Here is a 24,140-nt window from a genome sequence, read left to right as displayed (position 1 = left end):
ATACAACTCAAGGACAATACACCAGCCAGGAAAATACACTATGGGATAATACACCAGCCAGGAAAATACAACTCAAGGACAATACACCAGCCAGGAAAATACACTCCAAGGACAATACACCAGCCAGGAAAATACAACTCAAGGACAATACACCAGCCAGGAAAATACAACTCAAGGATAATACACCAGCCAGGAAAATACACTCCAAGGACAATACACCAGCCAGGAAAATACAACTCAAGGACAATACACCAGCCAGGAAAATACAACTCAAGGACAATACACCAGCCAGGAATAAAACACAGGAGGTAATACAGAATACTGGAATAAAACACAAGTAGCACAGAATACAGGGATAAAACACAAGAAGTAACAGAATATAGAAATAAAACAATAAGTAACACAGAATAGGAATAAAACACAAGAAAACAGAACATAGGAACAAAACACAAGATAAAACACACAATATAGGGACAAAACACAAGATAAAACATAAGACATAAGAATAAAACACAAGAAATAACACAGAATATAGGAATAAAACACAATAACAGAATACAGGAATAAAACACAAGAAATAACAGAGAATACGGGAATAAAACACAAGAAATAACACAGAATACAGGAATAAAACACAAGAAATAACACAGAATACAGGAATAAAACACAAGAAATAACACAGAATACAGGAATAAAACACATGAAATAACAGAATACAGGAAAAAAAACACATGAAATAACAGAAGACAAAACAATAAGCAATACAATATAGGAATAAAACACACGATAAAACACAGAACACGAGACTAAAACACAAGACAACACAGACCAATGACAAAACACAACACGTATATGAGAGAAAAAACACAAGAGATAATACACAAAATATAGACAGAATTATAGAGGTGTGTGGCAATCTTGTATATAAACATTAAGCATCTGGCACCTCAATAAACTTTCCCTCGAGACAGCCCGTGTTCTCGTGGGGCAAGGAGGCTCCCTAACACCTCTTCCTTAGCGATTTATTATACAAACTACTCATTAATATCCCCTGATTTGCTTCTTATGTCTTTTCAATATCGGCAGACTGCATGAGTGACACACAAAATTATAGTAACGGAGCAGAATCGGAAATAAGTCGGTAAGGAAGAGGTGTTAATACGGTTCCTAAACAATGCCAAAATTACGAAACTAAAAATATGTTCAATGTAAGAAAATAAGAATAATTTGAGCACAGAATACGAAAATTTACAAAACAAGCAAAAAATAAGTGAAACAAATCAAAAAAAGAAAATAAAGTGATCGAAAAATAAGAAAGATAAAACTGATCCAAGAATAAGAAAGAATATGGGGTAATTATAAGAAAATAAATATAATCTGAATTACAGAAAAAAGCAACTACAGAGAAATAAAGAAAAAAGACAACAACAACAGATTTATTGGTCCTTTTGAATCACTTTCTAATAAATCACGTTAATAAAAAAAAAAATTAATAATAAGCCAAAAGAGAAACTAGCGAAAATCAAGCTGGGAATAAGATAACCTAGCAAAAATCGCTAACTAGCCACTCAAAAGGTGCTAAATAGTGGTGTGTGTGGAAAGGTAACATAGCAAATACGCACAGCAACCACAAAAAAGCGCTGAAGTGCATGTGATAAAGATAACATAGCAAAAACAGCTACCTGGGCAAAGAAAAGGTGCTAATATGCGTGTGTGACGAAGATAATATCGCAAAAATCGCTAACCTGACACATAAAAGACCGTGAGCAATGTGTGTGACGAAGTAAATATAGCAAGAACCGCTACCCTGGTGAAGATAAGGCATTGAGCAGTGGATGTAACGAAGATAATATAGCAATAACTGCTTATCGGGCACAGAAAAGGACTTAGTGTGTAGGCAACGGTGTGTGTGTCTGTGTGCGTGTGTTTACTGCCCTGACCTACCCTGACCTAGCCTGCCCTGCCCACCATGGCCACCACAACAACGGCCCTCTACCTCCTGGCTCTCCTGATCGCCCTCATCGCCGTCGTCAGGGTAAGAAGAAGCATATAAAGCCAGTTTCAGGATATCCAAACTTTCCCTCTTACAACTAGGACTGTAAACTGGGCGAATCTATAATTTTTTCACCTTAAGCTGGCCCAGATTTTCGTCCTTTTGCGTATACGTCACATAGCTTAGTCGTAACAGTACTATAGCCATGTACCCTTCCCATAACACTTTTTCGTGACTAGCATCATATTCTACTGTCAATAACTCAGTACTCAAGGTAGGGAGACGAAGAATTTAGATCAAGTTAGATTAAATTAAGTGTAACACATCCGCTTTACAGACATACATGCTAAAACATACTAATGATGTGTTGTGGGGTTGGATCAGTCTGCTGGTGTGGGCGTGGGAGTGGCAGTGGGTCTAAGAAATGAATAAATAAGGCAGGATAGACACTGATATCGCTGGGTCGTCTCCATAACACACAAGAATCGCCAGGAGGAGTGGAAGAGGAATGTTATTTATAGATTCACCTTGTATACCTAACCCCTTCAGTACCATGACGCACATTTACACTTCTCGCTCTCCCCAAACCATATACACACTGGAGTTTGATCTAGCCTGTCTCCACTTCTTCGTGACTAGGGAGCTTTCCTAAACTTCATCATCTGTTGTATTCTTCTTCTAACTGGGTCTTAAACTGCTCCCTCCCTATCTGTCTATCTGTCTGTCTGTCTGTCTGTCTGTCTCTCTGTCACTCTCTCTCTCTCTCTCTCTCTCTCTCTCTCTCTCTCTCTCTCTCTCTCTCAGTGCTGTGTTGTAACAATAGATTAACACAAGAATATGATGCTAGTCACGAAAAAGCGCTAAGGAAAGGATTCACTCCTACAGCCACAGCATTGCCTTTCCGCCACTAAGTTACGTGAAAGAGTAACATTAGAATATGATGCTAGTCACGAAGAAGTGCTATGGACAAGATGTAGAACCATAGCACTGTCTTCTACCACTGTGCTACATGAAAAATTAGCACCAGAATATGATGCCAGTCACGAAGAAGTGCTATGGAACGTATGTAGAACAATAGCACTGTCTCCTGCCACTGTGCTACATGAAAGATTAGCACTAGGATATGATGCTAGTCACGAAGAAGTGCTATGGAAAGGACGTAGAACCATAGCACTGTCTCCTGCCACTGTGCTACATGAAAGATTAGCACTAGAATATGATGCTAGTCAAGAGGATTGCTGTAAAGAGTAACGCCAGAATATGATGCTAGTCAAGAAGAAGTGCCATGGAAAGGATGTAGAACCATAGCATTGTCTCCTGTACACTGGGGAAAACTGTCATATCCGCCTTATACATATACTCTGTTCACTTTAACTTGGCACAGATTTTCGTCCTTTTGCAGCTTATTTCACACAGTGCCGTGGCAAAAAAAAGGCAATACTACGGCTCCACATCCTTTCCGTAGCACTTCTTCGTGACTAGCACCCTATTCTAGTGTTAATCCATTGCTAAAACTCAGCATTCAAAACGAACAGATAGGAATTTTAAGCCAAGTTAGCGTAAACAAAGTATAGCAATGTAACGTTAGCTCCTTTATTGCTTTATTCTCGCTATGAGTGCTGGAAAGGGACGCCTTCACGTGGTGGCACTGATATGACTGGGTGACTCTCCTGCCTGGTCATACAAACGATCCTCAGTTCCCTCCCTATCCCCCAAAAGAAGACGGTGGACTGCAAGAGAAAGGGAATTCGAGCTTGCGGTCCAATGGGTTCACTACTACTACTACTACTACTGCACATTAAGGTCAACTCAGTGCTATTTACACGCTGCATTTCAAACTTACATACAAAACACTACGCACAAACTTATTCACTAAACTCTTCGTAATGTACACTCCACATTTCAAAATCACAACACTGACATCTACGCAGAGTTGTCAGTCCTGTGCGTCATTTCACTCGAGGTGTGTGTGTGTGTGTGTGTGTGTGTGTGTGTGTGTGTGTGTGAGAGAGAGAGAGAGAGAGAGAGAGATTGGTCGATCACGTTAAATATTGCTCAGGCTGCTCAGTTTTGATGCTTTCTCTCTCTCTCTCTCTCTCTCTCTCTCTCTCTCTCTCTCCACCACAATTCCTTCCCTTCTCCCCCCCCCTCCCCAAAACTGACACTCCTCAACCCCTCTCGTTCCTCTCCCCATATCCCTCCCCTATCCCTTCTCACCTACTCTCCCCAACCCCTCGCTTTCTCACCTCCCCCCCCTCCTCCCCAAGCACTCTCCCCGACTCTTCCTCTCCCTCCTCTCTACCCCCTCTCTCCCTATCACTTCCCTTCTCCTTCCCCACCTCCCCAACCCTTCCTTTCCCCCTCGCACCAACTCCCCAAACCTTCTAAAATGCCTCTATCCAAACACCCTTCCTCTCCCACTTTAACTTCTCCCCTTCTCCCCCTCCCCCTTCCAAATATCCCTCCTCACTCACTCCTCCCAGCCTCTCTCTCTCTCTCTCTCTCTCTCTCTCTCTCTCTCTCTCTCTCTCTCTCCTCTGAGCCAGGGCAGGTGAAAGCAATAATTACCTTTACATAATGTCGTCAGTATTTCGTAACCTATTTATGGCGCATTTAACGACCGGGAATACTCTCTCTCTCTCTCTCTCTCTCTCTCTAGGATGGGATACTATTCTAAACTGCCCTTCATCATCAAGAGTAATCCTGTTTCAACCTCACTTATATTACGTTGGGCAAATCTGTAATATTATTCTCTATCGACTCCCATTTTCTGTGAGCGTTTACAGCCTCAACTTTTATATTTTAATTTATATATCTACATTTTCTTTATTTTTTTTCTTTACTTCCTTTCTTCCTCTTTTATGGGTTGGGGTTATGTAACTGTAATTTATAGTGCTTGTACTCCCATGACTCTGTAACACTTTGTATGATGATGATGATGATAAATAATAATAATAATAATAATAATAATAATAAAGCCTTCACCTCATTACTGCCCAAATCCTAAGCCGAAGTCGAAGCCAAGCCAAGGATCCGAACACACTCGGCTGATTCAAATCCGCGAGTCTTAATTTGGCGTCTCTTTTGTGTGTTTGTTCGAGATAATGAGTCTGACTTGAATCACGGGTCTTGATATACTGCCGAGTCAACACGGACATAGTAACAGACCTGGTATACTCAACTGAGAAAGAAAATCGTTTGGTATACTTTCTCCTCCTTTACTTGGCCTAGGTTTTAGTCTTCTTACAGTTTCATTTCACACAGCTTAGTGCTAGAGACAATTCTATGGATATTAAGAGAGAGCGAGCGAAGCGAACAAGCCACGTTTACTCTCAGTTACGGTCGACCCGGCTTGGCCCGACCGTCAAGCTAGGCAGAAGCTAATAACCTTACTTCTGTGTGAAACAGAGTTGAAATTCTTTCTGCATGTGATGCATCCATTCAATAAATTCTGTTACCAACAAAAAACTCACCCACAAAGGCGCAGGAAACCCGTGGCATCTCGAGTTTTCCAAGGGAATGTTCGGCTCTAATCGATGAACGCCTTAATTACGAAATCAAAAGATTTTCCCTTGTAACAACGTTTTTTTTTTTGGCATGAGCTCTGGCATATCAGAGGTAAATTGCGATAACATGGCGCTCTCTCGCTAGTCACGCGCTCACAAAGCTCAGTTTATTGGTACATCCTTGCCACAGCACTTCTTCGTGACTAGCATCATAGTGTTACTCTATTTGTTACAACTCCATATTAAAGAAGTAAAGATAACAATTTTAGGTAAAGTTAGAGAATGGGCAATGAATTTTATACTCGAGGAGTATATATTTATTTTTCTATTTTCCTACCTATCTATCCATCTATCTACCTATCTACAGCAAGACCAATTAATCCTGGAGGGGGTGACCACTAATAAGTCGCCTTCACGTCATTCTGTTTTCTGACATTAGGCTGCCCTATTCCAACTCACACTGCGACATTGCTACGATATACACTATTAGCCAACTCACCATCTATACTACTGACGCTGAGTTTGTATGAATGTATGTGTCAATGTATGTATGTGTGTATGAATATATGTATGTATGTCGTATGTATGTACGTATGTATGTACGTATATGTGTGTGCATGTATGTATGAAGTCTTAGGGAACATCCGCCTGTTACTGTTAATGTTGTTGTGTTGCCAAACCACACACACACACACACACACACACACACACACACACACACACACACACACACACACACACACACACTGCCCTGTCCTCCGTCACCACGCTGCCCTCCATGTACTTCACACCACTCACTCCATCCCTCAACCTCAACCTCAACCTCGGTCTCCCTCTCCTAATCCACCACACTCACATATTCACTCTTTGTCAGTCTCAGCCTCCCTCCCCTCCACATGGCCAAATCACATCAACACAACACACGAACATCCTCATCTGTCTGGTGTCTAATTTTCACTACACACTCCCACACCACACGCTTCCTCACGAATGCCAATACACGAATTATCTGTTTGATGGAAAAATACACTCACATATTGATTTTGTTTACCGAAATGTCGTCACCTTATCCTTGTGTGGGAAAAAACAGAGGGAATAATGATGGGATGAATGAAGAGAGATAAAGTATTGAGAGTCCAGGTTAAGTCGCAAATTGTACCTTCTCAATGAACACACTTTGATTTCCTATGTGTAATTCTTCCAACTGAACAATTCAGGACGCTGTGAAATCAAGACACAGTTTGTTATTATACGAGCCCAATGTAGGAATAACAGATTTTGATTATTCCGCCATAACATCATTACCATCACAACCCTGTCGCCTATGTAAACAAGGGATGGCAACCGTGGAGGTATCTACGCTATGCCTCGTTAATCCCTTACTCCCTGTATTTCTGCTATCTGCAAATCATTTTATTCAACTTACGAAAGACCACTAGGTGAAGAGGATAAGGAAGGCTGTTTACTTCTCTCATTACAAAGGTTTCTCCTAAATTAAATAAAATCGTCGGCTGCCAGCAATCATTAAGTAAAAAAGCACGGCAAAACTGTGCAGCTCCAGCCCATAGCAGGAATTCACGGGGGCCGCCTTCCCATGAGGACGGGCGGTCTTCGGGTGTCCCACTCTCCCTAAAATTAAGTCAGGGTGAAGGTGTACCACTGTGCAAAATTTCGTGACCTTAAGTAATAAAAGCACCTCTTCGTGGGAGGTTTCCTTTGGGGTTCCCATCGTACCTAAACCTGCCTAAGCGTTCCAGGACGCCATTGGTTGATATAAAACGAGTTCTCTGAGAACCACTTCCTCCTCCTCCTCCTCCCTAGGGGAATAGTGTGCCTCGTCACTCTGTGGAGTGGGAAAAATATGTCATTAGACAGCAGGGGTTAACTCTCTTCAGTTGGTGCACTCGTGTATATTAATTAAACCAACACCAAGGCCGACCAACGCCAACGCATGCAAGCATGTTGGAGCCTTAGAAAGATTTTGTACAAACGGGAGAAATGCTAGCAGTCAAGTTTCATAATCTATCCCGTGTAACACTTTCTCTGTCACTGGCATACCTAAGAAATGCTATACCGGTATATTTAGGATAACACCAAAAGATTCTGAGAAGGACACACACCTCCTAGCAGTCTATAATTTGCTGCTGCTGTTGTTGTTGTGGCCCCAGGTTCATTTCTGAGTTAAGTATCGCAGACGACAAAAGAGACTTACATTAACAAAGAAGAAACCCACAAAGGAAAAGAGGAAAATGTCAGTTGTTATCGCTCGTTGTTTATACTGTTGAGAAATTTACGGCAAGCAATCTGCCTATCAGAATTTCATTCCCCGAACTGCATCTCTCTGGAACTCGCTTCCCCAGAGTTGTTTCCCTCCAGACTTCAACCACAGCTGTTCAAGTCTAACTGTTACAGATATTTTATGAACACAGGACACCAGTAATCTGGTGCATGGATTTTTTTTTTTATTCATTTGTTTTTCCTTCCTTTGTTCTGTTATGAAAAAAAAAAAAAATACTGCTCTCTTTCTCTCTCTCTCTTTCTGCCTATACTGTGTTCTCCTTGCCTTTCCTTCCTGCCATATTCCCTCCCTCTCTCTCTCTCTCTCTCTCTCTCTCTCACACACACACACACACACACACGCACACTCAATTAACAACTCATTAGAGATCAATCAGACGCGAGTGATTGAGTCGGCTGATCAGGCCCGGGGAAGGCTGGCTGGCAAGTAGGCAATGAAGGGTGGAAGTAGGCAGGGAGGTAGGTAGGGCGGTAGGTGGGAAGGGAGGTTGGTGGGAAGGTAAGTAGGTAGGATGGTAGGTAGGTAGGTAGGTAGGTAGTTGGTGGGAAGGAAAGTAGGTAGGTAGTTGGTGGGAAGGAAAGTAGGTAGGTAGGTAGGTAGTTGGTGGGAAGGAAAGTAGGTAGGTAGGTAGGTAGTTGGTGGGAAGGAAAGTAGGTAGGTAGGTAGGTGGGTAGGTAGGTAAGGATGGGTAGGTTAGTATTAGTTGGTGGGTAGGTTAGTGGGTTGATTAACAGGTGACCATGAAGGTATGTATGTATGTATGTGTATGTGAACGTATGTATGTATGTATGTAGGCAGGATGAAGGAAGGAAGGCAGACTAAGAGGCAAATAAACTTGAAGAAAAAAGAGAAAAGAAAAGGAAGGAGAAAGAGAGGCAAGGAAGGAAGAAATAATGATAAAGTGATATGAAAGTTAGGGAAGGGAGGAGAGCACGTAGACAGATAGAACAAGGAAGTAGCTCAGTCGGTAGAGAGGTGGCCTGCAGTCCTACCGGACCCAGGTTCAAATCCTTGCTGGGGCAGGGAACAGTTTAAGGATTTGAATTTAACGACAACAGGCTTTACTGATCTACCAGAAGACCCGCCGACATGTCTTAAAAATACCCCCGCTAATACCAATACACCAGTCCTGTATAAGACAGCCCTAGCATGTATTCAGTATGGTCGGTGGGTGTTAGCGCCGAAGTGGTGACATGTAGAGGTGTATAGGATGAAGGAGGACTACTGGGCCTTGAAAGCAGGCTGTGAAGCCTATGCCCAAAGTCGGACACATTAAAAAAAAAGAAAAAAAAAGTAGACGAGAGAGAGAGAGAGAGAGAGAGAGAGAGAGAGAGAGAGAGAGAGAGAGAGAGAGAGAGAGAGAGAGATCCACCTAATCAACCCTACAAGCCAGTAAAGCAATCAATCCACCTCCTTACTGTATATGCAGTTCACTTTACTCACGTCCTTTCTGCCTTGGCTTTACTCAGCTTAGGAGGGACTGGTTAAACGGGAGAGGTTAGATACTTGCTTTATGAACACCTTTATTAGCGTGTTCCAAGCTGAATAAAATCGTCTCGTGGCAGCAATAATAATAATAATAATAATAATACCGTAATAATTGTAGTAGTAGCAGTAGTAGTAGTAGTAGTAGTAGTAGTAGTAGTAGTAGTAATAATAATAATAATAATAATAATAATAATAATAATAATAATAATAATAATAACAATAATAATAATAATAATAACAATAATAATAATAATAATAAAAGAGCATGGGATTCAAAGGGTTGATGAAAGAGGTATAGAAGGGAGGTCAGGGTAGGTCACGTGAGGTCAGGAACAGAGCTGGGGAGTAGGTCAGGGTAGGTCACGTGAGGTCAGGAACACAGCTGGGGAGTAGGTCAGGGTAGGTCACGTGAGGTCAGGAACACAGCTGGGGAGTAGGTCAGGGTAGGTCACGTGAGGTCAGGAACACAGCTGGGGAGTAGGTCAGGGTAGGTCAAGTGAGGTCAGGAACACAGCTGTGGAGTAGGCCAGGGTTGGTCACGTGAGGTCAGGAACACAGCTGGGGAGTAGGTCAGGGTAGGTCACGTGAGGTCAGGAACACAGCTGGAGAGTAGGTCAGGGTAGGTCAAGTGAGGTCAGGAACACAGCTGGGGGGTAGGTCAGGTTAGGTCGTCACAGGAGTCACAATGTACGCGGAAGGAAGAAAGGAAGGATGGAAGTAGGGTCAAGCTGGAGTAGGGTTTTCTAGACCTTGGATGGAAGGAAGGAAGGAAGGAAGGAAGGAAGGAAAGAAGGAAAGGAGGTAGGATGGATGGATGGATGGATGGAAATAAGGAATGAGGAACAGACAGGAAGGAATATAGAATGGAAAGCAAAAAGGGAGAAAGGAAGAAAGTAAATATGCAACAAAAGCAGGAATAAAGGTAGGAAGAAGGGAATGAAATAAAGGTAGGCAGGTAGGTAGGCAGATGGGTAGGTAGGTATAATGGAATGAAGGAAGGAAGGAAGGGAGGAAGGCAGATACGTAAGACAGACACACATACAGACAGATAAATATAAAATCCAGACAAAAATAACTGCATTACAAAAAATAATAATAACAAAAACCACTCCACTGCTGTTTCGAAGCCAAATGTAAACAGCCTAACAGCAACAGGGGACAGGTCAACAGCCCAGGTTCGATCCTACATGACATAGCGGCGAAGAGGTCAAAGGTCAAGGTCACACAGGGGAGTCATTGTACACTGTCTTCCTCTGTGCTGGTGAGGGTGAGATGGAGTGTGTGTGTGTGTGTGTGTGTGTGTGTGTGTGTGTGTGTGTGTGTGTGTGTGTGTGTGTGTGTGTGTGTGTGTGTGTGTGTGTGTGTGTGTGTGTGTGTGTGAGAGAGAGAGAGAGAGAGAGAGTTGATAAGGATGATGAGTGAGGATGGTTGGGAGGAGAGAACGGGGGGTGGGGAGGGAAAGGGGGACGACTGAGAGGAGATGAGGGGTGAAGGAGGGGAGAGAAGGGGTGAGGAAGGAGGGGAGGGAAGAAACGGGGTGATGGAAGACGAGATAGGAAGGAGAGGAGGAACACAGAAGAGGGAAGGAGGAGGAACTGAGGGAGGAGAGAGGAAGGAAGAAGAAAGAAGGAAGGATAACAAAGAGGAAATACAATAACAGTTGACCCAGTTCTTGGAAAATAATGTAGGAACACAGAAGCACTATCAAATATGCAGCGCCAGACAAGGACAGTTTCGACTATAAATAATAAACAGAATGGAAACGCACCCACGCTCTCTTTCCCTCCCTCCCTTCCTCTCTCTCTCTCTCTCTCTAATTCCACTCGATGTTGAAAATCTTAGGCAGCTTCCCGCTCTCGTCTACGCCTCCCTCCAGACCTTAAATATGGCGTTCTATGATGACTTCTGACAGTAACAGGAACCAATCTTTTGAACCCCTTAAAATAAGATATAATTTCTTAGGATCCAAACTTCTGATCCTCAAGTTAGTGCAAAATAATCCAGCTTTCTAATCCTCTAGTTAGAAAAATATAACAAATTCTTTTATGTGTCTAAATTTGGGCCAACTTTCCCTCAATTTCCTTTCCCCTGTTCAGCCTTCACCTCTGCCCTCTTCCCATTCTGTCAACCTCATCCACTCCCTCTCTGTAAACACTTCACCTCCTCCACCACACACATACCCCACCATCTTCCCCTCCCTTCTCCTTTTTCCCCTCCTTCCCATCTCCACTCATACTCTTCCCCTCCTACCCTCTGTTTTTCCTTTCCTTTTTTCCCCTCCATTCCTTTCCCTCTCATAATTGTTCCTTCCTTCCCATTGCCTTTCCTCCTTTCCACATTTCATTTTCTTTACTATCTCAACTATTCTACTTCCTCCCTCTCCAACCCCCCCTTCTCTTCTACTTTCTCTCCCCTTTCTCCTTTCTTCCTTCGTCATATTCTTTACCACCTTCTTTGCTCTTCTGCTTCCACCTCCCTCTCTTCAACCCCTCCCTCTCTCCTTCTTCCTCTCCCCTCCTTCACCCCCCGTCTTCCCAGTCCTCTTCCCTTCCTTCCTTCTCCCCATCTCCCTCTCTTCACCTCCTTTTCCATATCTCTTCCATACCACTGTTATCTTGGTGCTTCCTTTTCCTTCCTCTCCTCCTCTTCTCTTCTTCTTCTCCCCTCCTCCCTTGCCTCCCTCCTCCCCCTCATTTCTATCCCTCTCTACCTTTCCTTTTCCCATCTCCCTCTCTCTTTATCTCCTCCCTCTCGCATCAACCTTCTCCCCTTCTTTTGCACCCTCCTCCCCTACATTCCCTTCCCCTTATCTATCCTCTCTTCTACTTCCTCCACCTCTTCTCTTCTCCTCTTAACTCTCTCTCTCTCTCTCTCTCTCTCTCCCCAATGAGATTACAGTGTCGTACAACAAATATTTAGCCTTGATAAGCAAAGTCTGGCCGGGGGAAGAATGATAATACGCTTCCCCAACTATGCCCTCTCTCTCTTTCTCTCTCTCTCTCTCTCTCTCCTTCTCTCCATCACTGAACGTTACCACATCTTTTCATCTTTCTCTCTTTCCTCCTCCTCCTCCTCTTCCTTCCTCTATCGCTCCTCATTCTTTTTATTCTTCTTCGGTTTTCCTCTTGTCTGCCTTCCTCTTCCTCTTTTCTTTCGTTGTCTTCTTCCTTCCTCTCTTCTTTTCCTTCCTCCTCTGCCCTCTCTTCCTTCTACTTCATCTTTAATTCTCTCAAACGCCTCTCCTTCCTCTCTCTCTCCTTATCTTACAGCTATCCTCATAACTTATTCTTTTTCTCTTCCTTATCTCCCCACCTTCCCTCCCCCTCTCCCCTCCTGCCTCGCCTCTTCACACCCAACTTTTCCCTCCCCCGTCCCCTTCCTCTCTCTCTCTCTCTCTCTCTCTCCTCCTAACTCTCATCTCCGGTTCCATTTTCTCTCCCCCTCCTTTCCTTCCGACTAATGATTTCTCTCCTCTTTCTTTTTCCCTCCCTTTCTCCCTCTTTTCACCTCTCTCTCTCTCTCTCTCTTTCTAATTTATATTCCTCCTCTCTTCCATTCCTCTCTTCTTCCTCCTCTTTACTTCCCTCCTTTCTTCTCCATCAATTCCTCTTACTTCCTCTTTTCCTTTCCTCCTCTCCCCACTTCCTGTTTTCCGTCCCTCTTATTTCTCTCCTATCTTCTTACCTCTCTCCTCTCAAGTGATTCTCTTCCTATTACTTTTCTTCCGGGCCCTCTTCCGCCTCCTCCTCCTCTTATTTCTCTTCCTTGTTACATGCTTCCTTTCCCTCTCCTTCTTCCATCCTTTCTCTCCTTTCTATCTCTTCTTTCTCCTCTCCCTCTTCCTCTCTCATTTTCTTTATTTTCTTCTTTATTTTCTTCCTCTTTTCTCCTTCCTTTCCCTCCCTCTCCTTTTCTCTTCTCCATTCTCCCTTTCCTGTCTTTTCTTCTCCCTTCTCCCTTCCTCCTTCCCATCTCTTCTTCCCTCTTCTCTCCAAGTTTTTCCTCCACCCCCTCCTCTCCTCTTTCCCTTCAGCCTGATGCCTCTCTCTTCTTTCTCCCTTCCAGATCCTCTCCCATCTTCCTCTTTTATTTTCTCATTTCTTTCAAACTCCTACTTTTCCCTCCCCCTTCATCCTCTCTCTCTTCCAGTCTCCGTATAATCTCTCTCTCTCTCTCTCTCTCTCTCTCTCTCTCTCTCTCACACACACACACACACACACACACACACACCTCTTGTCTTTGTTCCCTCTCCCTTTCTCTCCTGTTTCCTTCCTTTACAGTTTACCTCTCTCTCTCTCTCTCCCTCTCTCTCTCACCAAACTGCGTCTGATCACCAACGTCTCTTTTCACGGATATGCTTCTCTTCCACACCATTTCGTCACATCACATCCCTGCGTCTTTCAATTTCGCTCACCCGTATCTTAAAACCCGTACGATAATTTCTGAAAAGCTATACAACACATCATCATTTCCCGCCTCCTTTACCTGGCAAATATTTTCACGTTTTCACAACCATTTCGCTCACAGTTCCTTCCGTGTGTCTTTTTTCTTCGTTCAGTTGCATCATATAGCGAATGTTTAAGGAGGACACTCGATTTTTTTCACTGCCTTTCATTCGCTTTCATTTTCTTTCGCCGTATTCTCACCACTGCCTCGTATACATAAATTTTTCGTCCAGGGCTGTAAGTCGTATACCGAAAGCTGTAAATCGTATACTGAGGGCAGTAAATCGTATACCGAGAGCTGTAAATCGTATATAGAGCTGTAAATCGTATACCGAGAGCTGTAAATCGTATATGAGAGGGAACGATATTTATTTTTTTCCCTTTCAAACACTTGCTTTAACCCCTTCACTCTGATGACGAGGCGCTGTCCATTTCGGCGAAGCAATTGTGGCATTTACGACAAGTGACTAAAGTTCCCTGAGTAGCATTAGGTAAGAAATAAACCCCAACCATTTCTTCGAAGTAAATCCCTATGGGTCACATCCGATTACAGCGTCTTACCCTACTAGACTACAAGGCGTCCATGCGGTCACCACCCAGCGTAGTACATGGCTACCACCCAGCATTGTAAATGGTTTCCTGGGATACAAAAAACTACCTGCCTTGATACTGTGTGTAGAGTCACCTGATACAACGTCGGGTTGATAATGTCTGTCCCCAACTAACAACGTATATTTCTGCTTAAATTAAATTATTATATTCCTTCAAAAATTAACCATATGTTGTAGGTCATATCAAGATCATACTCCTTTACTGCAAATGCTATAACTGATACTTGTGAAATGTCTCAACAAATTTACGAAAAATTTAAGAATAAGGTAAAGAGCTAATTTTACATTTTTTTTTTTTTTTAAATAAGAGAACAGAGGAAGGAAAAACAAATGAGTAAAAAAAAAAAATAATCCATACACCAGATTAATGGCGTTGTCCATTCATAAAATATCTGTAACAGTTAGACTTCAACAGCTGTGGGTTGAAGTTTGGAGGAAAACAACTCTGGGGAAGCGAGTTCCAGAGAGATGAAGTTCGGGGAATGAAAGAATTCTGATACACAGAAGTTCTGCAATATGGCTGAGTGATATTCCAGTCATGAGTGCTGCCAGATGCCCATGCAGCACGTGGGAAGGCATGGAGAGGTGGCACAAAGGACGCAACTTCGTCTGAGCATTTGCCAAAAAAAAATCTGTTAAATAATGCACGGGAGGCAACATTCCTTCTACTTGCAGGGAAGGCAGTTTATTTGTAATGGCAGGGTTGTTAATAATTCTAACAGCTTTGTTCTGAATTTTGTCTAGTTGTTTTAATGCAACCTCTCCACATCCATTCCACAAGGGTGAGCAATATTCAAGCTGAGAGCGCACATGACTCTTATAAATTATAGCCAACTGCTCGTCAGTGAAGATTTATTACAATATATCATTTTTTTTTCTTTTTTTGCCAGAAAGTGATGATAGATGAAACTTTAACAAGTGTGAGGTAATTTAAAGCATTATATTTGTCTGTAAAAATTTGCTTCTTATAAACACTGATGTATGGTGAAAATGCGGTACCAGCAGTTATCAATACACAAGACAGTAGAAAAATAACGCTATCGAATATGCAATTGATATTTTTCTTGCTTGTAACTGACTCTATCGGATACGTTTATGTGAAGCTACAAAGTCTGGTGAAAGTTTGTGGTGTGTCATATAGAGCCAGGATTCCGGGGACTTGAATGATGAATGAATGGAAGCGTGGCCTAATGGAGCGGGCAAACTTGGGATGTCTGGACGTTGCTGCTCCTCGCCCAGCCCTAAGGTGGGAAAGGAGGTCCAGATGATGATGATGATGATGGTGGTGGTGGTGGTGGTGGTGGTGGTGGTGGTGGTGGTGGTGGTGGTGGTGGTGGTGGTGATGATGATGATGATGATGATGATGATGATGACGATGACGATGATTGATGATGATAACGATGATTGACGATGATGATGATGATGACGACGACGATGATGATGATGAACGACCTTTTTCTTCCCTACACCAGGAAATGGCCAGGACCCCGGTAAAACACTGCCTTTGCCCAGAAAACACGGGACGCTGAAAACACCCCCAAAGAGAAACCCGAGAAACCATAAATAGTACTGAACACGTCACCGCAGATCACCACCATCACAGTAAAGCATATATTTTTCCCGGTATTATTGCTATGTCTATTTTAGGAACAGTAGGCCTATAGATTTTCACTCTATTAGCCTATTATGTTAATTATGTGGGTCTAGATGATTTTATTTACCCTTCAATAAACGCAGACACAGACACACATACAGAGAGAGAGAGAGAGAGAGAGAGAGAGAGAGAGAGAATGATTCATGCAATGTTGTAATTCTTTGCTTAAACGTATCCAGTATGGCAGCATCTTCTTCTGATAACTTTCACACTCTCCACACAATTACATTCACCTTGATAGACAACACCTGGGCATGGAGGGGTTACTATTGCCTTCATTAACCCTTCCATTAACACAGATTTCTTCTAGACTTCCTAAAACCGTCTTGGAGAGGAAGGATAAAATACAGAAGACACCCTGATAAAATTATAAATCTTTTCTTCCTTCTCTGTCACCCTCAAATGATTTTAAGAAAGATTTCGTACTGAAGGGGTTAATGAACGGTCTCAGCACTCCTTTTATTTGGTGTGCTCTCTCTCTCTCTCTCTCTCTCTCTCTCTCTCTCTCTCTCACAATCTATCATTATTGCACCCTCTTGTTCTGTCTCTCCCTCTTTCCTGTCGTTCCCCTCCCTCTTGTCCACATCACTTATTCATCTCTCTCTCTCTCTCTCTCTCTCTCTCTCTCTCTCTCACTACAGCCTGTATTATCTCTCAGACTAATCGTGTAATTTCTCTCTCTTTTATCAAGTTCTATTTTGGGAACTGCAATGATTTTCCCCCCAGTCTTAACAAGGAAGTTCCCTGAAATCCAAATATACTGCGTGTGTGTGTGTGTGTGTGTGTGTGTGTGTGTGTGTGTGTGTGTGTGTGTGTGTGTGTGTGTGTGTGTGTGTGTGTGTGTGTGTGTGTGTGTGTGTGTGTGTGTGTGTGTGTGTTCTTTCGGAATGTAAATGATGTTTGTGATGTGTTACTTCTCACATCATCCAGTACCATTCTCACTCACTCACTCACTCACTCTCTCTCTCTCTCTCTCTCTCATAGTCACATAATATCATCATTGTACCCTCGTGCTGTCTCCCCCTTTCCTGTCATCCCCCTCCCTCTTCTCATCATTTATTCATTCTCTCTCTCTCTCTCTCCCTCTCTCTCTCTCACACACACACACACACACACACACACTGATTGCTTCTCAGAACTGTACATCCTCTCGGTATTGTTACCCCATTCTCTCTTCGTCATCCTATCAATCCCTGTCAGCCGCACTTAACCCTCTCACTGCCACGACGCCTCGCCTCTTTATTTAAGATAATTTAAGACGATTTTCTTTAGTATTTTTTTTTTATGTCTGACTCTGGGCAAAGGCTTCATGGCCTATATCTCGGGGGCAGCAGCCTATCCCAAGGCCCAGTAGTTCTCCTACACCTCCACATGCCACCACTTCGGCGCTAACACCCACCGTCCATATTGAATACATGCTAGGGGTGTCTCATACAGGACTGGTGTACTGGTATTAGCGGGGGTACTTTTATGACATGTCGGCGGGTCATCTGGTAGATCAGGAAAGTCTGTTTTTATGAAATTCAAATCCTTAAACTCTTCCCTGCCCCAGCCGGGATTCGAACCTGGGTCCATGGACTGCAGGCCGCCTCTCTACCGATTCAGTCACCGCCTCCCTCAAATGAAGGGGATTAATCACTCAAATCACGCCATTCCATTATATTCCACCAGCTATCAGACTATTTCATTCAGCAGTTCAGTAAGATTTCGTCGTTTTCCACTTATTTCAGCACTTAGACGCTTTCCCTCGCCCTTTTCCACTTATTTCAGCACCTATCAGACGCTTTCCTTGGTCCTATTCCACTTATTTCAGCACTTAGACGCTTTCCTTCGCCTTTTCCACTTATTTCAGCACCTATCAGACGCTTTCCCTCGCCCATTTCCACTTATTTCAGCACCTACCAGACGCTTTCCTTTATCTACGGAGAGCCCCCTAATCATGAAGGGGTTAATGAGTGCTATACCAAACCTCTGAAGTTCTATCTCCCTTAAGCTGAATAAAATCGTCTGGTAGGAGAGAGAATACCACGAAAGAGCACGCAAAAAGGGTAACTTCAGCCTATTGTCCACTGGGTTCACGTTCAGATGGGCCTGGGGTTACTACTACTACTACCACTACCAAATATAAAATCGTCTGGCAGAATAATAAATACAGAGAAATTTTCAAGTATGTCCAAACCGAAATAATCCCCCCCATGCTGAATGAAAGCGTCTGGTAGCGTAGAGAACACAATGAAAAGTCACGTAAAAAGTATATGAAAAACGACGTTGAAAAAATCGTCTGGATGGAGAAAATAAGATGAAAAAGTCACATAAATCAAAATATGCCAAAAAAAAAAAAATCCCCTAAGCTGAAAAAAATCGTCTGACAGGAAAAGTATCGAAAAAAGTTGCGTAAATCCAAAAATATATCAAAGAAAACCCTACGTTGAATAAAATCGTCTGGTAAAAGAAGTATGAAATTTAAAGGCACGTAACACCAACGCTTGCGCCCCAAAATCTCCCGTACACACACACACACACACACACACATCGAAGCTTGCCCCCAAAATTTCCCGTTCACACACACACACACACACACACACACACACACACACACACACACACACACACACACACACACACACACAAATCGTCCGTAGAAAGAATGCAATTAAAACAGTGTGTCCAGCTCAGCGTGAAATATAAACACCGATACATCATTAGCATAAACCCCCGCCTTTACAACGCTGTTATTAAGTTAGCATTAAAGGAGACCAATAGGAACAGCGGCTTTTTTTTTAAATTAATCTCCGCTAAATTCGCTACGACCGGGCTTTGAATAATTATGCTGGAGTGTGCTGGAGGTGGTGTGTGGTGGTGTGTGTGGTGGTGGTGTGTGGTGGTGATGGTGAGGTATGAAGTGGTGGTGATGGTGGTGTGGTTGTGGTGGTAACGATGGTGGTGCGATGTAGTGGTCGTGGTGATGAGAGTGTGTGGTTATGACAGTGGATGTGGTAGTGTGTGCTGGTGGTGGTGATGGTGTGGTAGTGTGGCTGTGGTGGTAACGATGGTGGTGCGATGTAGTGATAGTAGTGATGAGAGTGTGTGGTTATGACAGTGGATGTGGTAGTGTGTGCTGGTGGTGGTGGTGGTGATGGTGTGGTAGTGTGTGCTAGTGGTGGTGGTGGTGATGGTGTGGTAGTGTGGCTGTGGTGGTAACGATGGTGGTGCGATGTAGTGATAGTAGTGATGAGAGTGTGTGGTTATGACAGTGGATGTGGTAGTGTGTGCTGGTGGTGGTGGTGGTGATGGTGTGGTAGTGTGGCTGTGGTGGTAACGATGGTGGTGCGATGTAGTGATAGTAGTGAAGAGAGTGTGTGATTATGACAGTGGATGTGGTAGTGTGTGCTGGTGGTGGTGGTGGTGATGGTGTGGTAGTGTGTGGTGATGTTATGGTTGTGGTGGTAACGACGGTGGTAGGATGTAGTGGTAATGGTGATGAGAGTGTGTGGTTGTGGTGGGATGTGGTAGTGTGTGGTTGTGGTGGGATGTGGTAGTGTGTGGTAGTGGTGGGATGTGGTAGTGTGTGGTTGTGGTGGGATTTAGTAGTGTGTGGTTGCGGTGGGATGTGGTAATGGTGGTAAGATGTGGTTGTGGTGGGATGTAGTGGTGTGTGGTTGTGGTTGAATGTGGTAATGATGGTAAGATGCGGTTGTGGTGGGATGTGGTAGTGTATGACTGTGGTGCGCTGTGGTAGTGGTGGTAAATGTGGCAATGGTGGCGAGAATGTTTGGTTGCTTCGGTGCTAGAACGTAAAGAAAATCAAAGAAATAAAAATAAAGTGAAATCAGAAATGAAATGTAAAGGGTAGGAAAGAAATAAGGAACACGGAAGAAGAAAAATACGCGCACGAGGGAAAAATACGAGAAGAAATGGGAAGTGAGAAAGAAAGAAACAGGAAAGTGAGAAAGAGAGAGAGAGAAGCCTTAGAGAAAATTGGCGGAGGGAGGGAAGAGGAGGATAGAAAAAGGAAGGACCTACGAGGAAAGAAGAAGAGGCAAATGAAGAAAGATAGGTGAGGAAAATGGAAAGGTAGGGGAAGGTAAAGGTAAGGTGTAGAGGATGAGTATATAAAGGGAGGTAAGGTAAACTAAGAGGGGGGAGGTAAACTAAGCGGGGAGGTAAACTAAGAGGGGAGGTAAGGTTAACTAAGAGGGGAGGGGAGGTAAACTAACAGGGGAGGTAAACTAAGAGGGGAGGTAAGGTTAACTAAGAGGGGAGGGGAGGTAAACTAAGAGGGGAGGTAAGGTTAACTAACAGGGGAGGTAAACTAAGAGGGCAGCTAACCTACCATTTATTTTAAGGGCGTGTAAAATGACGAAGGAGAGGCAGGGTAACAGGAGAAGTTTCATGGCACTCTAGAGATGGGAAGAGGGGTAGGATGGAGGAGGAAGGAGGAGGGGTGAGGATAGAGTGGGGGGATGGAGGAAAAGGAGAGGGGGTTGGGATGAAGTGAGGAGAAAGGGGGTTGTGATGGAGTGGGGAAGAGGAGAGGAGATGGGGGATGTGATGGAGGGGGAAGGAGAAAAGGGAGAAAGTGTTGAGATGGAATGGAGAGGCGAAATGGGATGGGGAGTCGGGGGAAGAGAAAGAGAGAAAGAGAGAAAGAGAGAGAGAGAGAGAGAGAGAGAGAGAGAGAGAGAGAGAGAGGACAAATACAGTAATCCAGGTACCTCATATCAGTATTAATTATGCACAGGTGTAAAGGAGAACTGCCCTATGGAACAAGTGCTCTGCTGGGACCTCTCACCTACACACCCACACACCACTCTATAATACCACCCTAACACCAGCATGGAGTGGTGTTCGGGTGCTGGTGTGATGTTAGTGTGGTGATTTTGGAGTGGAGTGGTGTGGTGTTAGTGTGGTGATTCTAAAGTGGTGTGGTACGGTGTGGTGTGATGTTAGCGCGGTGATTTTGGAGTGGTGTGGTGTGGTGTGATGTGGTGTTAGATGTGATGAAGCTTTTATATACTGATGTTTGAGTTCAGTGTCTATATGATTCTTGACTGGTGTTACTGTGATGATGATGATGATGATGATGATGATGATGATGATGATGATAATGTGGTGGTGGTGGTGGTGGTAGAACTAGTGCGGTGGTGATGTGGTGGTGGTGGAGAGCTGTCAGAGTGGTTGTTAAATGATGTTATTTGTGGTGATGTGGTGCCAGTGTGGTGACGCCAATGTGGTGAAAATATAACTTAAAATGGCTGACGATATTACTCTCTTTACTCCAATGATTTATTTCGTTTATCTATTTTATTTATTTATTTATTAATTTACGCGATTTATTTCAACTTCATAAAGGCCACTCGTAAGGAAGGGGTTAATGAAGGCTGTATCTAACTCCTTCAGTTCGAAAATTTCTTCTAATGGAAAAAAATATTATCTGGAGGTAGCAAATAATAATAATAATAATAATAATAATAATAATAATAATAAATATAATCTGGAAGTAGCAAAAACAACAATAACAATAACAAAATAATAATAATAATAATAATAATAATAATAACAAAGGCAGGCTTGCAGATAAAGTGAGTCTATATTTGTAAACAGACATGATATATATTACGTCACAATCAGATGACATGATGTGACGTTATGTTACGATGTAGTGACGTTAGTGATGATGTTGGTATAGTGTGACGTTTGTGATGTTGGTATAGTGTAATGTTTGTGATGTTGGTATAGTGTAATGTTTGTGATGTTGGTATAGTGTAATGTTTGTGATGTTGGTAAAGTGTAATATTTGTGATGTTGGTATAGTGTAATGTTTGTGATGTTGGTATAGTGTAATGTTTGTGATGTTGGTATAGTGTGACGTTTGTGATGTTGGTATAGTGTAATGTTTGTGATGTTGGTAAAGTGCAATGATGTTGGCAAAGTGTGATGTTTGAGATGATGCAGGTGTAGTGTGATGTTTGTGATGATGTTGATATTGTATGATGTTTGTGATGATGCTGGTATAGTGTGATGTTTGTGATGATGCTGGTATAGTGTGATGTTTATGATGCTGGTACAGTGTGATGTTTGTGATGATGCTGGTATAGTGTGATGTTTGTGATGATGCTGGTATAGTGTGATGTTTGTGATGATGCTGGTATAGTGTGATGTTTATGATGCTGGTACAGTGTGATGTTTGTGATGATGCTGGTATAGTGTGATGTTTGTGATGTTGGTACAGTGTGATGTTTGTGATGATGCTGGTATAGTGTGATGTTTGTGATGATGCTGGTATAGTGTGATGTTTATGATGTTGGTACAGTGTGATGTTTGTGATGTTGGTACAGTGTGATGTTTGTGATGATGTTGGTATAGAGTGATGTTTGTGATGTTGGTATAGTATGATGTTTGTGATGATGTTGGTATAGTGATGTTTGTGATGTTGGTATAGCATGATGTTTGTGATAATGTTGGCATAGTGTGATGATGTTTGTGATGATGTTGGTACAGAGTGATGTTTGTGATGAAAGCAACCTCACGTCCCCCTCCTCGACCCCCAAAGAGACATATTGGATGTGTCTGTCACCGATATTGTTCATTTTTTTTTTTGTCTTTTTTTTTTTTCCTTGAGAGACATTGATTAAGATTATGGGATATTTGTGGCAATGAAGGGCTTAAAATAAATCTATGGTAATGTTTTCAGTGATACATCTTTTTAAAATGAATTTCTTGTATCGAGTGACAAGTTAAATCAGTTTGGGGGACACCTCATAACGCTGAATAAAAAAAAAAAAAAAATAGATAAATAAATAGATAGATATAAACAGAGATAGACAGAAAGATGGATTAATAAATACATAAAATTCCCAGCAGTCTCTTCAATACGATAACTTTTCAAAAATCTGTATTGCAAGACATGACAGTAAATGAACTCGGCACCTTGTTTTTAAAGGGGTTAAGACGGGAGTGAGTGTGTATAAGGAGGGGTCGGCCATTTTTAAAGTTCTGGGTAAATAACTGGTGGTGGAGGTTAATGAAGTCAATTTTTTTTTTTTTTATGCAGAGAAGGAACCATAAGTCTGTAAAGTTCCCCCCCCCCAAAGAAAAATGCAAAGACAGACGTGAGCCAAATTCCAGATCCGTTCATTTCGACATGCCTGCACACGCATTTAAAACTCTGGAGGTCATAGGCAGAGGGAAACACAGATCGAGGAAGTCACTAACCCCTCAATGTCTCAAAATCTCCCTTACCCAGAATAAAAATCGTCTGGAGGCAGCAAAACTAATGCATATGGGGAAATTCTCAGCCTGAAAATTAATGTGTGAATGTGGAAGGGTATGAGGGACAGAAATGAGCGAGACAGGTGCGTGTGGAGCAAGCAGGTAAGGGAAGTGAAGATGCTGCCCTAATGAAGATAGACTGGCACACAATAGAGGGGGAAGGGGGGAGGTAGGGAGGGGGAAGCACTAAAGGGAAGGGCGGACAAAGGGAGGACACACACAGACGAGGAAGTTGATGACGGAGGTGAAATGAAGGATGCGTGTGACTGATTAGCAACGGGAGTTATTAAGGTTGTTACAAGCATGGTGGTTCGATTGCAGATGATGTGATGTGTTGCAGTATATGATTAGTGTACGTTAACAGAAGCATAATAATTCTCTCTCTCTCTCTCTCTCTCTCTCTCTCTCTCTCTCTCTCTCTCTCAAGCACACGACACCAACGAAAGCAGCTTGACATTATGAGGGAGTTTACAAAATTTTCACACACACACACACACACACACACACACACACACACACACACACACACACAAAACTTCCACAAAATCACACACAAAACGCAGCTCGTGAAAAAGAAACTAGCAAAAACCTGTCTATCTGAAACTCCAAAGCGACGACGTGCAATATGAAGGAATACAGATGCAAGGAGAGCAACTGCAGCAGGTGAGAGCGAAGACATTGCAATCTTTATACGGGACTCTCCTTGTTTATCTTCACTTCTCCGTCGTAACATAGATTTAAAAGATATCGTTAGTTTCTGTTTTTTGTTATTTCTGCCCTTCTAAAAAAAAATGCTATAATTTTTTTTTTCTTTTCGTTAACTAAGACTCCTTTTTTAATATTAGGAACGAATGACATGGAAGGATTTTACT

General features: G+C 42.8%; 2 protein-coding genes across 2 annotated transcripts in view; one reads left to right on the top strand and one right to left on the bottom strand.

Moving 5' to 3' along the window:
• The window catches only part of Plod (procollagen lysyl hydroxylase), a 403,871-nt gene that overhangs the window by 96,063 nt on the left and 283,668 nt on the right, over positions 1 to 24,140 (bottom strand). The gene's annotated exons all lie outside the window — the stretch shown is intronic.
• Positions 1,970 to 24,140, top strand: part of LOC145416416 (immunoglobulin domain-containing protein oig-4-like) — an 89,567-nt gene continuing 67,396 nt past the window's right edge. The window contains exon 1 of the mRNA XM_080285363.1: positions 1,970 to 2,035. Coding sequence (XP_080141489.1) covers positions 1,970 to 2,035 — 66 coding nt within the window. The remainder of the gene's footprint in view (positions 2,036 to 24,140) is intronic.

The sequence above is a fragment of the Coenobita brevimanus genome, chromosome 106 (assembly GCF_032717465.1).
Source record: "Coenobita brevimanus isolate Jiangsu-jjx chromosome 106, ASM3271746v2, whole genome shotgun sequence".
NCBI lineage: Eukaryota > Metazoa > Arthropoda > Malacostraca > Decapoda > Coenobitidae > Coenobita > Coenobita brevimanus.
Note: the sequence above shows the minus strand (reverse complement) of the source record. Positions and strands in the feature narration are given on the sequence as shown.